Source organism: Xenopus laevis, chromosome 2L (genome assembly GCF_017654675.1).
Source record: "Xenopus laevis strain J_2021 chromosome 2L, Xenopus_laevis_v10.1, whole genome shotgun sequence".
Lineage (NCBI taxonomy): Eukaryota > Metazoa > Chordata > Amphibia > Anura > Pipidae > Xenopus > Xenopus laevis.
The window spans coordinates 48773267-48792381 of NC_054373.1; the positions used below are offsets into that span (position 1 = coordinate 48773267).

The following is a 19115-nucleotide window of genomic DNA, read 5'->3' on the forward strand; positions in this document are numbered from 1 at the left end:
AAGGGATTCTGTCATGTATTTTATGATGTATTTTTATTTCTAAATTACACTGTTTACACTGCAAATAATTCACTCTACAATATAAAATTTAATTCCTGAACCAGCAAGTGTATTTTTTTTTTAAGTTGTAGTGGTGTATAGGCAGCCATCTCAGGTTATTTTGCCTGGTCATGTGGTTTCAGAAAGACCCCGCACTTAAGGATGGAAGTGCTTTCTGGCAGGCTGCTTCTCCTACTCAATGTAACTGAATGTGTCGCAGTGGGACCCGAATTTTACTGGATTTTAGTGCTGTTCTTAGATCTATCAGGCAGCTGTTATCTGGTTACCTTCCCATTGTAGTGGTGTATAGGCAGCCATCTCAGGTTATTTTGCCTGGTCACGTTGTTTCAGAAAGACCCAGCACTTAAGGATGGAAGTGCTTTCTGGCAGGCTGCTTCTCCTACTCAATGTAACTGAATGTGTTGCAGTGGGACCTGGATTTTAGTGCTGTTCTTAGATCTATCAGGCAGCCATTATCTTGTGTTAGGGAGCTGTTATCTGGTTACCTTCCCCCAGGGGAGGGGGCGATACTTGTAGTACAGAAGTAAAGAGTGACTGAAGTTTATCAGAGCACAAGTCACATGACTGGGGGCAGTGATGGCATAATGAGGGAAAACTGACTGTTTGTGTTTGTCATACTGCCTCCATCCTATTTTAGGATTGGGGACAGAGTACTCATGAAACTCCTCGGTAACTTATAATATTCTTATAATTTACAAGAGGGGGTACTTTATTCACTATATATATTCATCACAAATCGGCACTCACTGCTCGCAATAGCAAAGGCCAGCTGATGACCAAATATAATGTAGGCCAATAGTACAAAGCATTTTCGGCACACGATTTTCATAAAAACGAAAACGTCGTTTATTCAATCTCCATGTTTACGCGTTTCGGTCCGCACGGACATGAAAAAACGCGTCAACGTGGAGATAGAATAAAAGTTGTTCATGTTTTTATGAAAAAAAAGTGCTGTGAGTGCTTTCTACTATCGGGATATATATATATTTATTTATACATATATGGCGATGTCCATCCGCATGCCCTGGCTACACAATTATATGGTAAAGAGAACGGGGGAATAAGTGGAAGTGCTGAATGGAAAGTGAAAGTAATTGTCTGCCTGCCTCTATGCTCTAGACTGGAGTGGCAGACAATATATTATTGACAGCTGAGATTTTTAAATGCGCTTACAACAGCTATGAATGCTTTAATAAAAAATAGAAATTGGATTTCATGTTTAATTTGAAAAGGACTTTTATTATACAGATTTTTGTGTCGGGTGACAGGTCCACTTTAAGAGTTATCGATTTCAAAGTTGGCGTCTTTTTTTCATAGCATGCTAACGAATTTTTAGAAAATTTTTGCCGATTCTCGTCCTTTAACTAAAACTCAGGAGAATTCTCAAGTAGACATTCTCAAGTTTGCTGGATGTCCTTGTGTATCTACCAAAATGCACAGGCAAGGAACAGTAACAGGTCTTCCAGGTTACCTTTACAGCTATCAAATGCTTTCATTTTAGAAATGTGGAAGCAGTTATGTCTTTTCTCAATACTATAGTGAACACCACAAAAAGGGTTAACACTATTTACATATACTCGAATATGTAACTTCCCTGATACTTCCTGTTGTCTCCCACACAACCTGCTAATCCCAGCACGGTGTGGAACAAGTTCCGAGGGCATGGAACAAACCATCACAGGCTGAAACAACAGGAGGAGGCAAAGCAAGAGCGATATACCTTATAATTACATAAATGACTATGTAAAGCCCTTGACGCCTGCTGACACTATAAACAAAATGAGGTGCATGTATGGGAGATCGCACCAGTATATGTGGAAAAGACGCTTATGGAATGCAAAAATGTTTCAGATTTTCTAAACATCCTTCCAAAGGTTGACAAATGGTAGTGTCAGCTGAAGGTGACCTTGTTCAGGAAGCAGAAAAGCTGCGGACGCCGGGCTTCACCGCCACAACAAAATGGAGGGGGGACTGGTTCACTTCTCCGATATCTGAAGCGGCCCCTTAAGGAGGTTCCCACATGTGACAGAGACGCGCGTGCCGCAAATATGTAATATATAAGTGCTGAAGCCCGGATCTTCATGCTGTCACGTTCGCTCCCCACATACACGGATTATTGAACTCTCCCCTTATAAGTCGCAGTCGGAATGTGATCTATAAAGGTCTAATCTATGTATCCCAAGGCTCAGCGATAGGGACTAATCATTATAACGTGCTTATCCCACAGCAGTGAAGTAAGAGCAGAAGCCTTCACATTTACTTTCTACAGTTAACATAAACATTCCAAGTGGGACAACCCTTGGGGAGAAACCACTCCTCTAAAGATGGGGAGGGTGGTCGGATAAGTAGCATATACAAAAGAATAATGCCAATAGAATTAAATGATGCCAGAAACACCGGGAGCCCATAATACAAATTACCGCAATTCAAATCTCCATTCTGTCACATCTTCCTATGAACCCCCCAACTCCATAACAATCACTTCTGCTGATCCAATATCACAGCGAATATTTTACCTGTTTTTTGAATAAACTCAAATCAAATTCTGCATGTGACCCTATAATTTACATGATGTCTGGTGTGACAAGTAGATCCAGTCCATCAAGTAAATTCCTGAACAACCAGATCTTCAGACAGTTTTGCTACACACCTGGACTACATTACCGAGAAGACTTTGGCTCTTGACCCTTTTAGCTGGCAAAGTCAGTGGGGCTTATTTATCAACACTGGCAAAATTTGCCCATGGGCAGTAGTTACCTATAGCAACCAATCAGCAATTAGCTTTTTAAAGCCAGCTGCAAGAAGAACAATGCATATAACAATCTGATTGGTTGCCATCGGTTACTGCCCATGGGCAAATATGCCCAGTGTTGTATATTTGGCAAGCACGGTTGCAGCAATTTGTTTATATATGGATTTGAATGATTGCAGTAGATATAATACAACTTTTTAAAGCCAAAGCATGTGTAAAAAAAAAAAAAAAAAAAGGAAATTGAATTATAACCACAGCCTTGCTTGATATTAGCCAGACATTCCAGTTCCTTTCCAGGCAGCACAAAATCTGAAAGCAAGGACAGTGCTAAGTTTAACTTAAAAGTCCTTGGGTTAAGAAAAACAAATTGCACCCGTCAACAAGAGCACAGCGGCTGTTCAAACACAAAGCTGGCATTGAAGGAAACTGAAAAAAATACACAAAAACTCCCCATATAAAATGCAAAATGGGGTTGGAGACATCCACAAATGAAAAACTGGGTGACATTTAGGGTTGCCACCTGGCCGGTAAAAATGATGGGTGATCCCAACATTATTAATAGGGAAAAAAGATAAATATATAGAGAGGTTTTTTTTTCCTGAAAAGATGGCAACCCTAGTGACAGTGGCAGCTTTAAATAAATGTAAACAAATTCAGAATGCTCCTCTAAGGGCAGAGACAAGGGAAGATTCGGGTGAGATTTAGCATCATGAGGAAGCTTCAAAAAACGAAGCGATCCGAGTGCCATCCCGCCGACGATTTAGATTCTAGCCAATGTGAAGGCTTTTCAGGGAGATTAGTCGCCGGGCAACTAAATCTCCCCGAATCTTCCCGTGTGTCTCTGCCCTTAACACTTTTGCAATCTGAATAAATTTTTAGCAGTGTGAGATGTTAGCAGTTTTACATTGCTAATATCAGATGTCACAGCAACAGCTGGCTTTCAGAATCAGTGTCAAAAACTATAGTGTTTAAAGACTATGCAGGTATCACACGGTGAGTTAAGGTAGCTGATGCTCTGATTCTGACAGAGCTCTATATGCGGAGCCTGAAGCCTGGTATGACCAGTCTCATATCAAAAAAAATAAATAAAACACTAAAAATTAAACTACAAAAGTGCTCACGGGAGCAGTCTGTACCTATCTGTGTTTAGATTCCCTTTGAGACAATAACCCTAAGAGGCAGATGAACCAAGTCTCTACTGTCCATTCAAGTAAAGGAAAAGTCTGCACAGGTGAATGGACATAAAGTGAAACCAATACAATCTGGGTTAAGACACACGCACGACTATATAGATCATGAGTGGGATTGATCATTCTGTAAAACTACTCTTCAAGGACATCCAGGCAAGCCATTTGTTTGAGCATCACATCAGTGAAACCCTTACACCAGAGTGAGCACAAGTGCTGGGAATTGTAGTTCCATTCCACAACAGTCAGGAGTCCAGGAGGATGGGAATGCCTGGGAACCTGTACCCCCCATACAGTGAAGCATTACTGCAGTCTCAGCCAGGATCCCCCTAGCTGCAATACGTTGGTGGTTGTAACATTGCTACAGATGGGAGACACACAGAAAAGACCTAGTGGCTATGAGACAGACACTTGCAAATCTACCAGTAATTCACAGCACTGGCTTCCTCATCTGGTTCTGGACTACAATACCCAGCATGCTCTTAGTGAACGTTACAAGATGGCAAGGCTTGTAGTCCAGCCAGTATACTAAGTGCCTTATTTCCAGCTAATTAAGGGTTAGGCAATGATAAGAGGAGGCAGCCCCCTAATTACCGCAGCAGGGTTCCGGGCTCTTGTCAGGAGTCTGTGCAGCGAGCGGGCTGTGCACGCCGGGCTCCTCCGTCTTGCTGACCATCTTCCTCCGTTGTGTGTCTCAGGGAAAGGACAGAGCCGGCTGCTGTCTCACACACAGACACACGTGGTGCAGCTGTAACCTCTGCCACCCGACCTTCCAGATCAGACTCCTCTGACGGCAAACGCTGAAGGACAATCTTCTTGTTGTCTGCTGAGTCACGAAACGCCTTAAAGCGACAGCAGCTAAAGTGCTTTGCACAGACGCGGAAGCAAGCTGATCACGCATCGAGCTTACACTACTATAGTTTTGTCCACCAAAAAGAACTTATGTGGAGAAACAACTGAGGGTCGTGTTGATAAAATGATCGTTTTATGCTAAAACAAAAGCACAGCGTTAAGTAAATGAAATACGTTTGGTGTAAATGACCACATACAGTAACTGCTGCTTAAATTGCAGGCTGTAAGGAGAGCGTTGCATTGAGCCTGCCAGAGATGTGCTTTGTGCTTCAATGGCCCACTTACAGTTTTGGGACATTGTTAAAGGGAATCAGTTAAAATGAATCAGTTAATAGTGCTGCTACAGCAGAATTCTACACTGAAATCCATTTCTCAAAAGAGCAAACAGATTTTTTTATATTTTGTTTTGAAATCTGACATGGGGCTAGACATATTGTCAGTTTCCCAGCTGCCCCCATTCATGTGACTTGTGCTTATGGTTGCCAGCAGGCCAGTATTTTACTGGCCTAGCCGGTAAAACACCTGCCGGAGACGGTATTACAAATTTACCTGCAATGTAGCTGCTGGTAATTTGTAATACCATTTACAAAATCCCTTGCCCACTAGTGAAAACTTACATTTTCTTTGACTTCTGGCGATGTGGCCCGCCCCTTTTGCAGCACTACCCCCGTGGCTACGCCCCCTTTTGCGGCACGGCCCGCCGGCTCCCCCCTTTTTGCGTCACGGTCCGCCCGTTTAGTTCCCTCCCCCACCACTGGCCGGTAATTTTTTTTTTTTTTTTTTTAAAGGTGGCAATCCTACTTGTGCTCTGATAAACTTCAGTCACTCTTTACTGCTGTACTGCAAGTTGGAGTGATATCATCCCCCTCCCTTTCCCCCCCAGCAGCCTAACAACAGAACAATGGAAAGTTAACCAGATAACAGCTCACTTAAAATGGCCATAGATGCAAAGATTTTACCTCAATATCGGACGAACGATTGTACGTCCTCATCTCCCGACCTGCCCCTAACCATTCAGACCAAATAAAGCAGTAAAACAACAGATCAAGCGATGTTCTCACCAGTGGCGTAACTAGATATTACTGGTCTATTATATAAAGAAATGGACTGCAGCTCACCGTTTGTTTGCTTGATAGATTATCCTGCGGAGTATCCTGTGTTGATCCCCCAAATAGAGTCAATCAGTAGAATTCGGATGCAGGACAAATCCACAGCAGTATTCTTAACTGCAAAAACTTTTATTGGGAATGCACAACACACAACATGTTTCGGGCTAGGCCCTTTATCAAGTGTCACTTGATAAAGGGCCTAGCCCGAAACATGTTGTGTGTTGTGCATTCCCAATAAAAGTTTTTGCAGTTAAGAATACTGCTGTGGATTTGTCCTGCATCCGAAGTCTACTGATTGACTAGATATTACTGGGCCCCACAGCAAATTATTTTTCAGGCCCCCAAAATGTTTAGAGGTTGACTTGTTTCTCCAATATTTATTGAAATTGTATATGAATTAGGGCCTCATGGGGCCCCTATACCTCCTGGGCCCCCCTGAAGCCGCAGGGTCTGCTTCCTCTATAGTTACGCCCCTGGTTCTCACCCTACAGCAATCGTAAGAAAGTTTATGTCTGACCAAGCTGGTGACAGTCTCCCACTGAAAATCGTCCGATCGGCAATAGACAGAGAGATATGATCGGCAGCCGACAGAAATTGTCTAACCTGTCCAATCGTCTGAACGACTGGTCGGCATGGCAAGATAAATGGGACACTCCACACGCGATCCGAAAATCGTACGAATCTTCAAATCTGTGCGTCTATGGCCAGCTTAACACAAGATAACAGCTGCCTGGTAGATATAGGAACAGCACTCAATAGAAAAAGCCAAGTCCCACTGCGTCACATTCATAACATCGAGTAGGAGAAACAACAGCCTGCCAGAAAGCAGTTCCATCCTAAAGTGCTGGCTCTTTCTGAAATCACACGACCAGGCAAAATGACTTGAGATGGCACCTACACACCATTACAACTTAAAAAAAATACACTTGCTGGTTCAGGAATTAAATTTTATATTGTAGAGTGAATTATTTGCAATGTAAACAGTCATTTAGAAATATAAAATACATCATAAAAAAATGACAAAATCCCTTTAAATGAAGCCATTGTGTTTTGCTCACAAATAAGAAAAAAACTACAGTACATGTTAGCAGTGTTGGGGCCCAACCAGGTTCAGACTGGGATTGACAATAGGCCCTGGCATTTCAAGTACACATTGGTCAAAACAGACCCTCCTCTAAATAGTGTCTATGGCACCTTACAGTATTCCCTCTGGCATTTGCCAGAATCCACAGATTGCCATTCTAGACCTGGGTCACATTCTTTTTTAAACACTGCCCTGTCTATGGCCAGATTGGAAAGTCACACCATAGCTTTAGTTGTATACCAGTGATACAGAGGCAGGCACTCTACAATAGCGGGACAGTGGGTTGAGCTATCAAAAGCGGGACTGTCCCGCCCAAAATGGGACAGTTGGGAGGTATGACACTGTGATACACACAAACACATCACTACAACTAAATCACAGCTCCCTTTTGCAATGTGATCCCCCCTATTTAAGCACATGATAAGTAGCCACGTGTTAGCACCATCAGGGCCGCCATCAGGGGGTCACAGGGGGGACAGTCCTCCCGGGGCCGGAGGATTCTGAGCTGTAGGGGGGCCCAGCTGCGCCGCACGGAACTGGATTGCTGGGTCCCCTTTTCATTGGCGTCTTCTTATAGGCTGCGTCCCGTGCGTACATATGACGTCAGTATGCACTGGCGCAATTCTATTTAAACCACTGGAAGCCTGTGCCTGCAGTCAGAAGAGAGAAGATGTCACTGGAGAAGGACCTGCTTCCTGGAAACAGTGAAGATGCGGAAGACCCCTCCGGAGGAAGGAGACGACCCCGCCGGAGGAAGGAGAAGACCCTGCAGGAGAAGAGGCTGCAACTAGAGGAGAAGGTCGTGGAAGAAAGACCCCCCTAGTATCAGGTAAGTGCCACTGACCACCAATGCGGGCCCCTGACCCCTGTGCGGGCCCCTGAATCCCCATGCGGGCCCCTAACCTGTTCTGGGGATGGCTAGGAGGTCACAAAAAACACAAGGCCCCTCTGTAAGCCACTGTCCACCAATGAGGGCCCCTGACTCCCCATGCGGGCCCCTAACCTGTTCTGGGGGATGGCTAGGGGTCACCAAAAACAACACTGGTGGCAAGGCCCCCTCTGACCACTATAAGCCACTGACCACTAATGAGGGCCCCAGACCCCCCATGATTTTATTTACTGTTTCTGTGCTTGTCCGTGTGACCTTTATACTGGCGGTAGGAGCCTGGTTAGGGGAGGGGCGTGTTTAGGGGATGGGCATGGTTAGGGAGGTGTGGCAAGGGGGCCCAGAAAATGTTGTTGTGTGGGCCCCCGTGATTTCTGATGGCGGCCCTGAGCACCATATATCACACCATATATGGATTTTTTAAATATAACTGTGTACATTTGTTTCTATAATTCCAGTACCTTTTTTTTCTTCCTCCCCAGAAACTTGTAGCCAGAGCTACAAATAGCTGAGATGAAAAAAGCTGAACGTTGAAATGGGGACCAGTCTGATCAGCCTGACTACCCAGTTGCAACTGGAGGGGATGTTTTGAATGTGACACACCAGTAGTGAACGTTAATATGTGAACACAAGTCAGATAGTAAATATTTCTAATGTTCTGACAGGTTATGGCACTGCATTTGATGAATAATAGGACAAAATAGTCCACCTATGTAAATAAATATACCTACATCTTTCAGCCTGTCTTCAGTATTCATTCTTTTAATAAGTAAAAGATTATGCAAATTTCTTATTTTGTTTTTTTAAATTTCTGCTTTGTTTCAAGATTTTATTCATGTAACCTTTGTCTAGTTACTACTTCATGATACATTAAAATTTTGGTATTAACAAGAACGATTTATTTCGTGTTTTTTTTTTTTGTTATAATATAAAATATGCTAGACACCACTGACATTTTCCTGTGCAATAGTTATCTAGGGGACTTGCCATATAGCAACCCAAGTAAGTAAGACATGGCTCAGGACAGATATTACACAAGTGGTGTGATTTACTACAATTTGTCATGATTTGGGACGAGTTTGGGATAAAATATTATTTTTACAGCAACAACATGGGAGAAAAGTTGGATTAGGAAAAACATTTTTCTAAATTTTAGTAAAAGAGCGCCAAGGGACACGTCTGTGAAAAAGTGTCCCCTAAAATGCTTTATTAATGATAAAACACTGGATGTTGGTGCAAAACTGCTGGGCACTATCATAAAAAATACACTCAAGTATATATGTTGTAAAGAGAGACCTGGGTGTGAGTTCCTATATGACATGGCAGCTAAACAAAAGCAGGAAGATGGACAATATGTATATACACACACACATATATATATATATATATATATATATATATATATATATATATATATATATATATATATATATATATATAATTCTCTGACTTTTATACAATCAGATTTGATGTCTACAGCAGATAAATTTCAGACATCATAAAAAGAGACCTGTTTGCTTAGCATAGTAATTTTTGTACTTTCAGCGGGTAATGAAACTCCTTTTGCAGGATGTCTGGGGAAAGATCCAAAGTGCACGTCTGTTTTGTGTACTTTGGATCAGTCATTTTAGGTGAATTGTGCTTAACCTGTTTAATATTTTCGTCACAAACTGGAGTCACTTATTAGGGAATTAGCCACAAATGTCAGTGAGCTGTTGGATCCTGTAAAACTGCCTATACGTAGATATACATTAATCATCAAATCAAGTAAATCACCTAGTTCAAAAAGCAGACTAATGATTTTGCAGAATTACAGTATGGCTTGGAAACCAAGAATGACTGCAGTGAACAATAAAAAGAAAGGAATAATTAACCCAATCAAAACACTGCCTTTATTTTAAGGCACTAAGGACCCAGGCAACAAGCCCAATAGCCGACTCCTCCACTTAGTTTATTAGGAGGGACCTACCTTGATCTGTCAGCAGATGATCACATCAGTCCTTGCCAGGAAGGATTTTCAAACCTGCCTAATAGATATCTGGCCAGATTTAGGCTACAAATAATTCGGGCAGGCTGCCAGAACTTGTTCTGCGTCTGCATTTGCTATACATTTATAATTGCCTTCCTATTAGATTATATTCCAGATTATTTTGGATGTAGTTTTTCTACTATGCTTAAAAGACAAATTTTCCTGAAAGTCTACTTCTTGTTCTTCACTGGGCATGATAAGAAAGTAGATCATTTGAAAATGTACCTGTTTATCTAGAGGCTATACAGAAAATGTTGATACTAAATGGAATTTTTTGCTGGTCATACAGAAATCATACGGCATCTTTCTAAACCATGTAGGAACCATGAATGGTATCACTTAAAACAGTTTTTCCATATTTTATACAATTTTTTGTTGTCCCACGAATATATAATGCATAATACATTTCCCTGACTTTACACCATTTTTTATGGTGCTCTTAAAAATGTTAAATGGTTGTTCTACTGTACATAAAGTAGAATAACAACAGCAGGAACAGGCTGTGTGCAACAAAATGTCACTAGCATAGAATCTATCTATGTCTATCTATTTCAGTCTAGGGGAAAGCCAATTTGTTCCCAGAGTGGTAGAAGGGTTAAGATAAAAAAAAAAAAAAAAAAAAAAAAGAGTCATCCAAAAAGAAACAATGAGGTGGATACAGGACAGGACCAGGAGAGGGGGATGTGGTGCAAACATATTTAATTATAATATTATACAGTACGTGTATTTCTGTCTAAACAAATATATAGAATGAGACAGAGATTTATTAGAGAAAGAGAGGGGGGTAACTCAGCAGAATGAGAAGGGAAAGGGTAAAAGGGAACAGTGAACAGAGTGAGGCCATGGATAGGAGGGGAATGCAATGAAGCAGCAGGGCAAGGAACTGTGGGGGTTAATGTGCTTTGTGGCAAATGTATGTAGTGAATGTAGTTACACAGCTATACACAGGTTCATTATAGTTTCTATAACTCACACACAGGGTTTGTCAGATCTTCTTACACACAGTTGCTCTTACACACATTAACACTAACAGTTAATTTTACACACAGACACAGATACACACACATACATATACACTGGCATGATTGACACACAAATATACACTGACATTCACACTCTAAGCTTAACACAATGGATTCACTCTGCCATGTGAAAAAAGCTGCTTCATCAGGAGAAGATTCTCTACTCTGATTCTCTCATTCCACACACAGTTGAGGGGCAGGAAGCGTCTCACATAGGGAAGGGGCGCAGCTAAATCCGGACTGCTGCTCTGAGCAGTAGAACAGGCATTGGGAAGGTTCATTATTTGAAGGGGTGCTGACTATAAGATGTAAGCCTTTTATAAGCTTATTGCAGGTTCTTAATGATAATTTTAAGAAATGTGTTCACATAAAAAAGAGCAAAACAATATATGTATACATATGGCAAGAGAATATCCTTTATTATAAAGTACAAGTCCATGGGGGGGGGGCAAGTGCCCCCTTGCCCCTATCTGTGGATGCCCATAGACACCTCTAAAATACTGCCTTCCTAGGCCTGGGCCTTTGTGGTGGTTGCTTAAGCAATCTTTAAGGAAACCCTGTGAATTAACTAATGATGTGGGGTTTCATGCAAAAACATATGTAACACAATTCACTGACCACCAGTGAATGAAAAATAGGGTTATTCACCTTTGAGTATTACTTTGAGTATTATGTAAAGCTTGCTACTCTGAGATAATTTGCAATTGTTTTTTGTGGAATTTGAGTTGTTTCAATTTTTATTCAGCAACTCTCCAGATTGTAATTTCAGCAATCTGGTAGCTATGGTCCAAATTACCCTAGCAACCATGCACTGATTTGAGTAAGAGACTGGAATATGAATAAGAGAGGTCCATAACAGAACGATGTGTAGCCTTACAGAGCATTTGTTTCTTGATGGAGTCAGCGACCCCCATTTGAAAGCTGGAAAGAAAAAAACAGAAAAAATGAAAAAAAAACAAATTAAGACTAATTGAAAAGTTGCTTAAAATTGGCCATTCTATAACATACTTAAGTTAACTCAAAGGTGAACCACCCCTTTCCACATAAAAAGTCCACTGGTAAAATTAGTGAAAAACCCATATCTGTAATAATGTGATTTCAACTGTAGAGTTCATAGCTGTGAAGGCATTATAAGTGTAGCCTTATTCTGCTACAGAAGAAAATCCTGAACTGATTTCCTTCTTTTTGGAGTGGGTTTGGCAATGGATGGGGGGGTTCGGGTTGAATTTTGGGCGCCCATTTGGATTGTGGGTCGGGTCAGGTGCGGTTGAGTTTTTCCTGACCCACACATCACTAGAGAGCAGGTGCAATATGGGGCAGATTTACTAAAGAGCGAAGTGCAATTTTGAAGAGAAAATTTGTCAAAATGACAATTCGCAGGGACCTTGCAAATTCACTAAAAGTCGAAGAACACAATTTTCTAGCGAAAAAGCTCAGTGCTAAAAACAGTTTAGCACATTTTTACCAGGCGAATTTTAGATCAGGTGACCGATCTTAATCTGCAGTTATCAAAGTGTGAACTTTTCAATAAGTTACCCTTTCCACCTAAGTCTATTTTGCTGGGTTTTGCTTGACGAATTGATAAGATGAACATTACTGTACTCCAAACATATCCTGTACTCCAAAAAAATAATACAAAAGACAAAATACTGGGGTTTTTTCATATTTTATTGTGGGATTATGTTTACAAGTTGTAACTGATAAATATATGTTATTTAAACATTTTTAACCATCTTGCCACATTTGTTTTATGGTAGGCTCATGTCTAAGACAATAGAGGATCTTTATTTTGCTTCCTTGGACATTTTTTAATAATAAGTGGCCAGCAATTTCACCAACAGATACATACATATGACCTATATATACCCGCTATATTTAAATTGATGTAAGCATGTTAATAAAGTTTCGCTAGGAAGTAAGTAATGTTAGAGAAAACTTTTGAGCTGACGAATTATCGTTGTCGAAAATATGCTGTTTCATTGCTGATACAAAATTTCACATTTTGCTAAATACGTGTACTGCAGACAGCTAGAGCCGAGTTTCTATGGGAACCAGCAATGCCATCTCTTTATTGACTGCTAGACTGGAGGGTTTGTTTATTAATCTGAGTTGAGAAGAACTGAGCATGTTCAGTAGCCAACAGCCAAAGGAAATTCCCGAGGGAGGGGGCTGAGTGGGTTAGAGGAGCAGAAGGAATCCTAAGTGATTAAGGGGATGCTGCAGCCTTACTTTTAACCTTTGAACAACCAGAATGGCAGGTATTTAGAGATTTCAAAGAGCTCTACAGTGATTACATTTTTGTGTGGAGAGGATTAAAACAAGAGAAGAAACATACGAGACCCACAACCCAACCCGTGATCCACAGAGCCGCATCTATACCCGCACCCGAACATCTTATCCGCAACCTGCAGGGTACCAGCTTTTCTTGTGGATAACCCACGGGTACCTGATATAGCTCATTGCACTTTTTGCACTTTTTATTTGCACTTTGTACAATGCTTTTAAAATGACCGTTACAATGATTTGATTGGGGCTACTGGCACTCCAAACACCTAGGATAAAGCTTAAATATTTTACATGTATCCAGGCTACCTTTGGAACATTAGCAGAGTTTCTGTTTTGATCATAAAATATAATACGTTGCTCATTTAAAACAAATAGTTATTCACCCCTTAAATGCTGGAAGTCACCTTTTTGACTTATGCCAGTTGTTGCCATATAACAAGCTTAGAATCATATGGTCCTATAGTCTTTTTAAGCAGGCACCATAGACTCTATGTTTCATGGCCAATACCATGGTTTATCCAGTTTTGCAATAAATACACAGGTAAGGGATCCGTTATCCAGAAACACGTTATCCAGAATGCTCCGAATTACAAAAAGGGTGTCTCCCATAGACTCCATTATAATCAAATAATCCAGATTTTTCAAATTGATTTCCTTTTTATCTGTAATAATAAAACAGTACCTTGTACTTGATCCAAACTAAATTATAATGAATCCTTATTGGAAGCAGAACCAGCCTAATGGGTTTATTTAATATTTACATGATTTTCTAGTAGACAAAGTATGAAGATCCAATTTACAGAAAGATTATCCGGACAACCCCAGGTCCCGAGCATTTTGGATAACAGGTCCCATACCTGTAGGTTGAAAGCTTGTGCTGTAATTTTGTAGTTTTTTTGTAGTTTTGTAATTTCACCCTATACCAATATATTTAGGTTTCCTGCAACCCTGGGAAACCTAGAAGATAAAATTTAAAGGTCAGAGCCCATAAACTGTGCAATATGTGGCAAAAGGCAAATAACGTATGTATCATATATTTATAAAGCACACAGTTTCCAAAGCAATCAAGAAATAATCTTTAATAAGAGATACTTCATATTTGTTGTCAGACAAAGGACATATAAATTTATTTTAAAGAATAAGAAGAAGAAAGAATAAATATAAGCAAAGTGAAATCTATAGCATTTATGTCCGTCAACGGCTTTCACTTTGTTACATTTATTATTGCTTTCATTCGCCTGACATTATATATATATATATATATATATATATATATATATATATATATATATTAAATAAGTCAGACAATGGGATAATATTATATATATTAATGTGTGTATATATATATATATATATATATATATATATATATATATATATATATATATATATATATACACAGTATATTGAATAAACTCTAAGTTACATTTTACATACTGGAAACAAAATGAAAATTTTTTTTTTGCTAACCAATCATATTTCCTATTTAGCAGCAGATACTGTTTAACAGCCATTGATATAACTACAGTACTTGTTTAAAGACAATAATGAATTATGTATAATGTATGTCCATGTAAAAAGACAATGCAAAGGCATAACAGATTTGTAAGTTTGACCACTTACCCACTGCCAATGCTGTCACATATTGTGTGTGTGAATAAGGCCATTTTTCAAAGCAACATGTAGTGACTCTGTTGGATGATTCAGCCAGCGCTATACAACGGGTCACAAGGACTGATGCAAGTTCCGGTTCCGAAGTTGCCGGGCTACCGTGGGAGCTGCGACCAGCAGGAATTCTCCACACCACTACAGGGTGAGCTCCGCTTTTTTTTTTTTTTCACTACCCCTACTATGTTGGATATTACAGATTTGAGTACAGAAATGACAAGTCCTAGCTCTATAAAATTACTGTGGAATCATAGTTTATACTTGTGTGGAAATGAAAACCTGTTACTTACCACTTGTTTTGTTTGTAAGCATTCCAATTATCATTATTGGTATTATTTATTCATATAAATACTGTGCTCATATTTATGTAGCACATTACAGAGAATGTTTAATCATACCAATTGGTGCTTAACTGCAGCCATGGGCACAAAAATATGTTTCCAAGAAAACATATTGATATAATTGATATAACATATCACTATATTTTAGAACTGAGGGTGGAAACTGAAACACCCATTGGAAATATCTAGAGGTGGATCTCACAAATAAGAGTCCCACGTGAGTTAGGTAGCTGTGGGTAACCACAGAATACCTTCAAAGTGGACGGGTTTCTGGTGGAAAAGCCATTGATTACCCAAATATTAGGGTATTCAATGCACAACCTTTGTTTGGGGTGTGGGCCTCTACAGTGACAAAAAGAGAATAAACAAAAGGTCATTTTTTTTAAACTCAGTCCTCTGAAGTGAGGCAGGAAACTGTTATCACAACCCTTCAATTGTGTTTATAATTCCATTACAAGAGATCCTACCGGTCCCCATAGATGCAAAGATTTCTCTTGCCGAACGACCGATTTTAGCGAAGTCCGACCAATCCTTCAAAATTATCGTGCGGTTAGTGGGATTCGAACGATCGTACATCTTACGATTTTTTGGCCGACATCTGTCAGAAAATTGATCAGCTAGGTTAAAAAATCAGTCCCAGTGCAATCTATCTATGTTTGCAGGGACGAGCAGGCAGCTACCCTTTGTTTTCCTTGCAATATCGGCTGAAATTGTCTTTTTAGTTGATGGACAATTCGTACGATGGCAAGATCGTTTTGAGATAATCGTGATCTCACGATGACGATCGGATCTTTTAATAATCTTTACATCTATGGCCACCTTAAGGGAATGTGGATTAGCAGTCCAGACGGCATCTGCCCGTCAGTGCACACACAACATGGATTTTGGCTCAAAAATGCATATTTTCACATATTTACTTTGAAATCATGTTTGTGCACAGGAGGATTCTGTGTCTGCAAGTGTAGTGAGGGGAAGCAGTGGATCTCCCATTTGGAGCAAGCACAATGTGGTTTACTTAAAAATGTGAGGGGTAGTAGTAGCCTTAACTATTGTGTATCTACAGAGAGAGAAAGCCCTGCAGTTATGGACTTGCTCATACACACATACTAGTTTTTCCCCTAGGACTTTGCTCAGCGTGGGGAGTGGGGGTGAAACCACAGATCAGTCAAGTCACACAAGTGGGGGTTTTCCAAGAAATACTTACTGGGGTCCCTGAGAATTAATTGGCCCAACATTTAAAATGGAATACTACTGTACATAAAAGTTATTTAACAGATTAATTTCACAGTATCGCGTCTAACGTCTCCCCCACCAGTCAAGTCTATTCAACAGGGTTGTAAAAGAAAAGTACCTCTTCTTTTTATTGTTGTTGAGAAAAGAAATTGCAGACCCCTAATTTTAATCTAATCTGGAAGAAGTTCTATATGAATGAGTAATACTTTGATTATGGCAGATGCTGAGAATAAAATTAAGGCAAGCATTTTTTTAGCAAGCCACAATTTGTAGTTTATGTAGAGGAACAAATGTTTACTGGGCATATTTCATTAATGTCTACAGCTTTTGGCAGTAATTGCATTGCCTCTGGTTTTAGAGTCTTTGTCGGTTATTACAAGATCCTAATATCCTAGTAGCAGGAATCAGAATTGTTGAATAAATACTTATATTTTAAGCTATGGGTTGGGCTAAAATATATAAATGGATAAACTCTAAACAGTATCAAGAACAGTAGAACTCACAATTTTTTTTGTACCCTGGAATTTACACTGTTTTGATGACGCTTCCTGGGAAAAGTAAAATCGGGGTTCTGCTGTAGGCTTCATTCCTGGTTATTAGGCTGAATCATAATTCAAGTAAAGGGAGTCTCACCCTCCCTTAAATTAGACCAATTGCTATATATTCCTATATAATTAAAGGATCTCTAATGGACACCTATGTGTTTGTACCCTCCGTCAAACAAAAGCTTCACCTGCCTCCTATGCAAAATACAGTGGCGTAACTATCGTGGGTGAGATCGCACCCGGGCCCACAACCCTTTGGGGCCTGCTAGAGCCGCAATCAGTGTTATCACAGGCGGCAGGGCAGGGGCAAGACCTGGGTCTGCAGATCACTAGTTACGCCACTGGCTAACTTTCTTGCTGGTTTGCCCAGCCTTACCAATATAATACTTTAATCCATGCAGAAGTAGAAGCCTGTGCAGTTAATGATCAGCCAGGGACCTTTACAGGCACCAGATCGTATCAGTCAATATTTTCCTTTGGCTCATCAGGTATGGTGCTTCATGTAATTGTTTTTGTGCGAGGACACCATAACATGAACGGATACTATGCCAATGAAAAAATTTTAATAGACAGGAACAATATATATGATGATCTACAATAAAAGTGTTTATTCTTATTACAAATATAATGCATATTGCAAAATAAGAATTGGTCACAAAAGCCACTGCACTTGAGAAGAGCATGTAATGAATGCCTATAAGTTAGAAATGCACATGAACAAGGTACATTCGCTTCCAGACAGCAAAGCATTTTGTCTGTCCAAGGGAATTAATTCTAAATTTATATTATTACAGTGTATATAGCTTTAAAATAGCACTGGGGATTCCTGATCTTAAGGATCAATGACCCTTTCAGAGGCCCAACCTCTTAGGCTGCCACCATCAAACTCCTGTGCAATGAAAAAGTCAATGAGATCATGTGAGACGTGAGTTTCCAATAAAGACAAATGCAAGACAATGGTGTGAGTTTAGGTATATATATACCGTATGGTGCCCCCCCCCGGCTCTCACAATTCTGAAACTTGTAGGATGAACACCTTCAAAAATGAGCTATGCGAGATGCATTTTGGGAAATCTCTGCATCCCAAAATAAAACGCATTCATGGCAACATGCTCATTTTGGACCCTTACACACAGGCATTCTTATGCGGTTGGTTTTCTGTGTGTTCTCATCATAGCAACTCACCAGTTAATTGATTCAAAAAAAAATTCACTGCACAGCAATGCAGGTAAAACCATGTTAGGGTCATAAAGAAGAAACAATCTGTTTTGGGTGCTGATTAGGTGAACCATGCTGAAATGCCAAATACATATGAATTAATACATTTTGCTTGTCACCTGGACTGATTTTACCCCTTCTGCTCCCAAAAAATCTATTGCAGTTGCAGTTGCCTGCCAATCTTAGCAGTACGGATAAGCTAACTTTTTCAGATATCACCACGGATATCCACACAAGCACCCAAACATTCCATTTACACGGAAAGCATGATAATAAATGATAATCAATTGTGGTTTGCATTTAGGACATTTTTTCACAAAGGATTAGGACATTATTCTTAATGAAACTTCAGGAGATGGCCATAAATGCACTGTTGCTGGAAGGCAGTTTTATAAAGGATAAAGGATAGAATAAAGGATTATAACAATACAGGAGTCAGCTAATGTACTAGTGGGCACCTATATGGAGCAGCAAAGTGCATTACACATCCTAAGGCAATAAAGGTATGGAATCTATTATCTGGAATACATGAGGTTTTCCATTATTTAGGCAACCATACCTTGAGTCTACTATATCTTGTTTCTGGATAAGAGATCCCATACCTGCAGTAAAAAAAAAATAACAGAAACATCATTTCAGTGTCAGCAAGTAAGTTAGCAAGTACCACACTAGTACACAACAATTACTTACCCATCCACTTCGAGAGAAATAAGGGAAGCTCTTTTACTACTTAAGCCAATGTGGAAAGGCATAAGTCTCACTGGGAGAATAGCAGCTGCTACTTGTATGTGGCTAGAGATAGCTTCCTAGGGTTGGATAATTTGTTTCTTTCCCTACAAAATT

General features: G+C 40.0%; 1 protein-coding gene across 1 annotated transcript in view; it reads right to left on the reverse strand.

The window, feature by feature from the left end:
* Window positions 1-4807, reverse strand: part of LOC108708041 (clustered mitochondria protein homolog) — a 65101-nt gene extending 60294 nt beyond the window's left edge. Inside the window, exon 1 of the mRNA XM_018246318.2 lies at window positions 4594-4807. Within this exon, the coding sequence (XP_018101807.1) occupies window positions 4594-4675 (82 nt within the window). The 5' untranslated portion in view covers window positions 4676-4807. The remainder of the gene's footprint in view (window positions 1-4593) is intronic.
* Between the last annotated feature and the right edge of the window lie 14308 nt (window positions 4808-19115).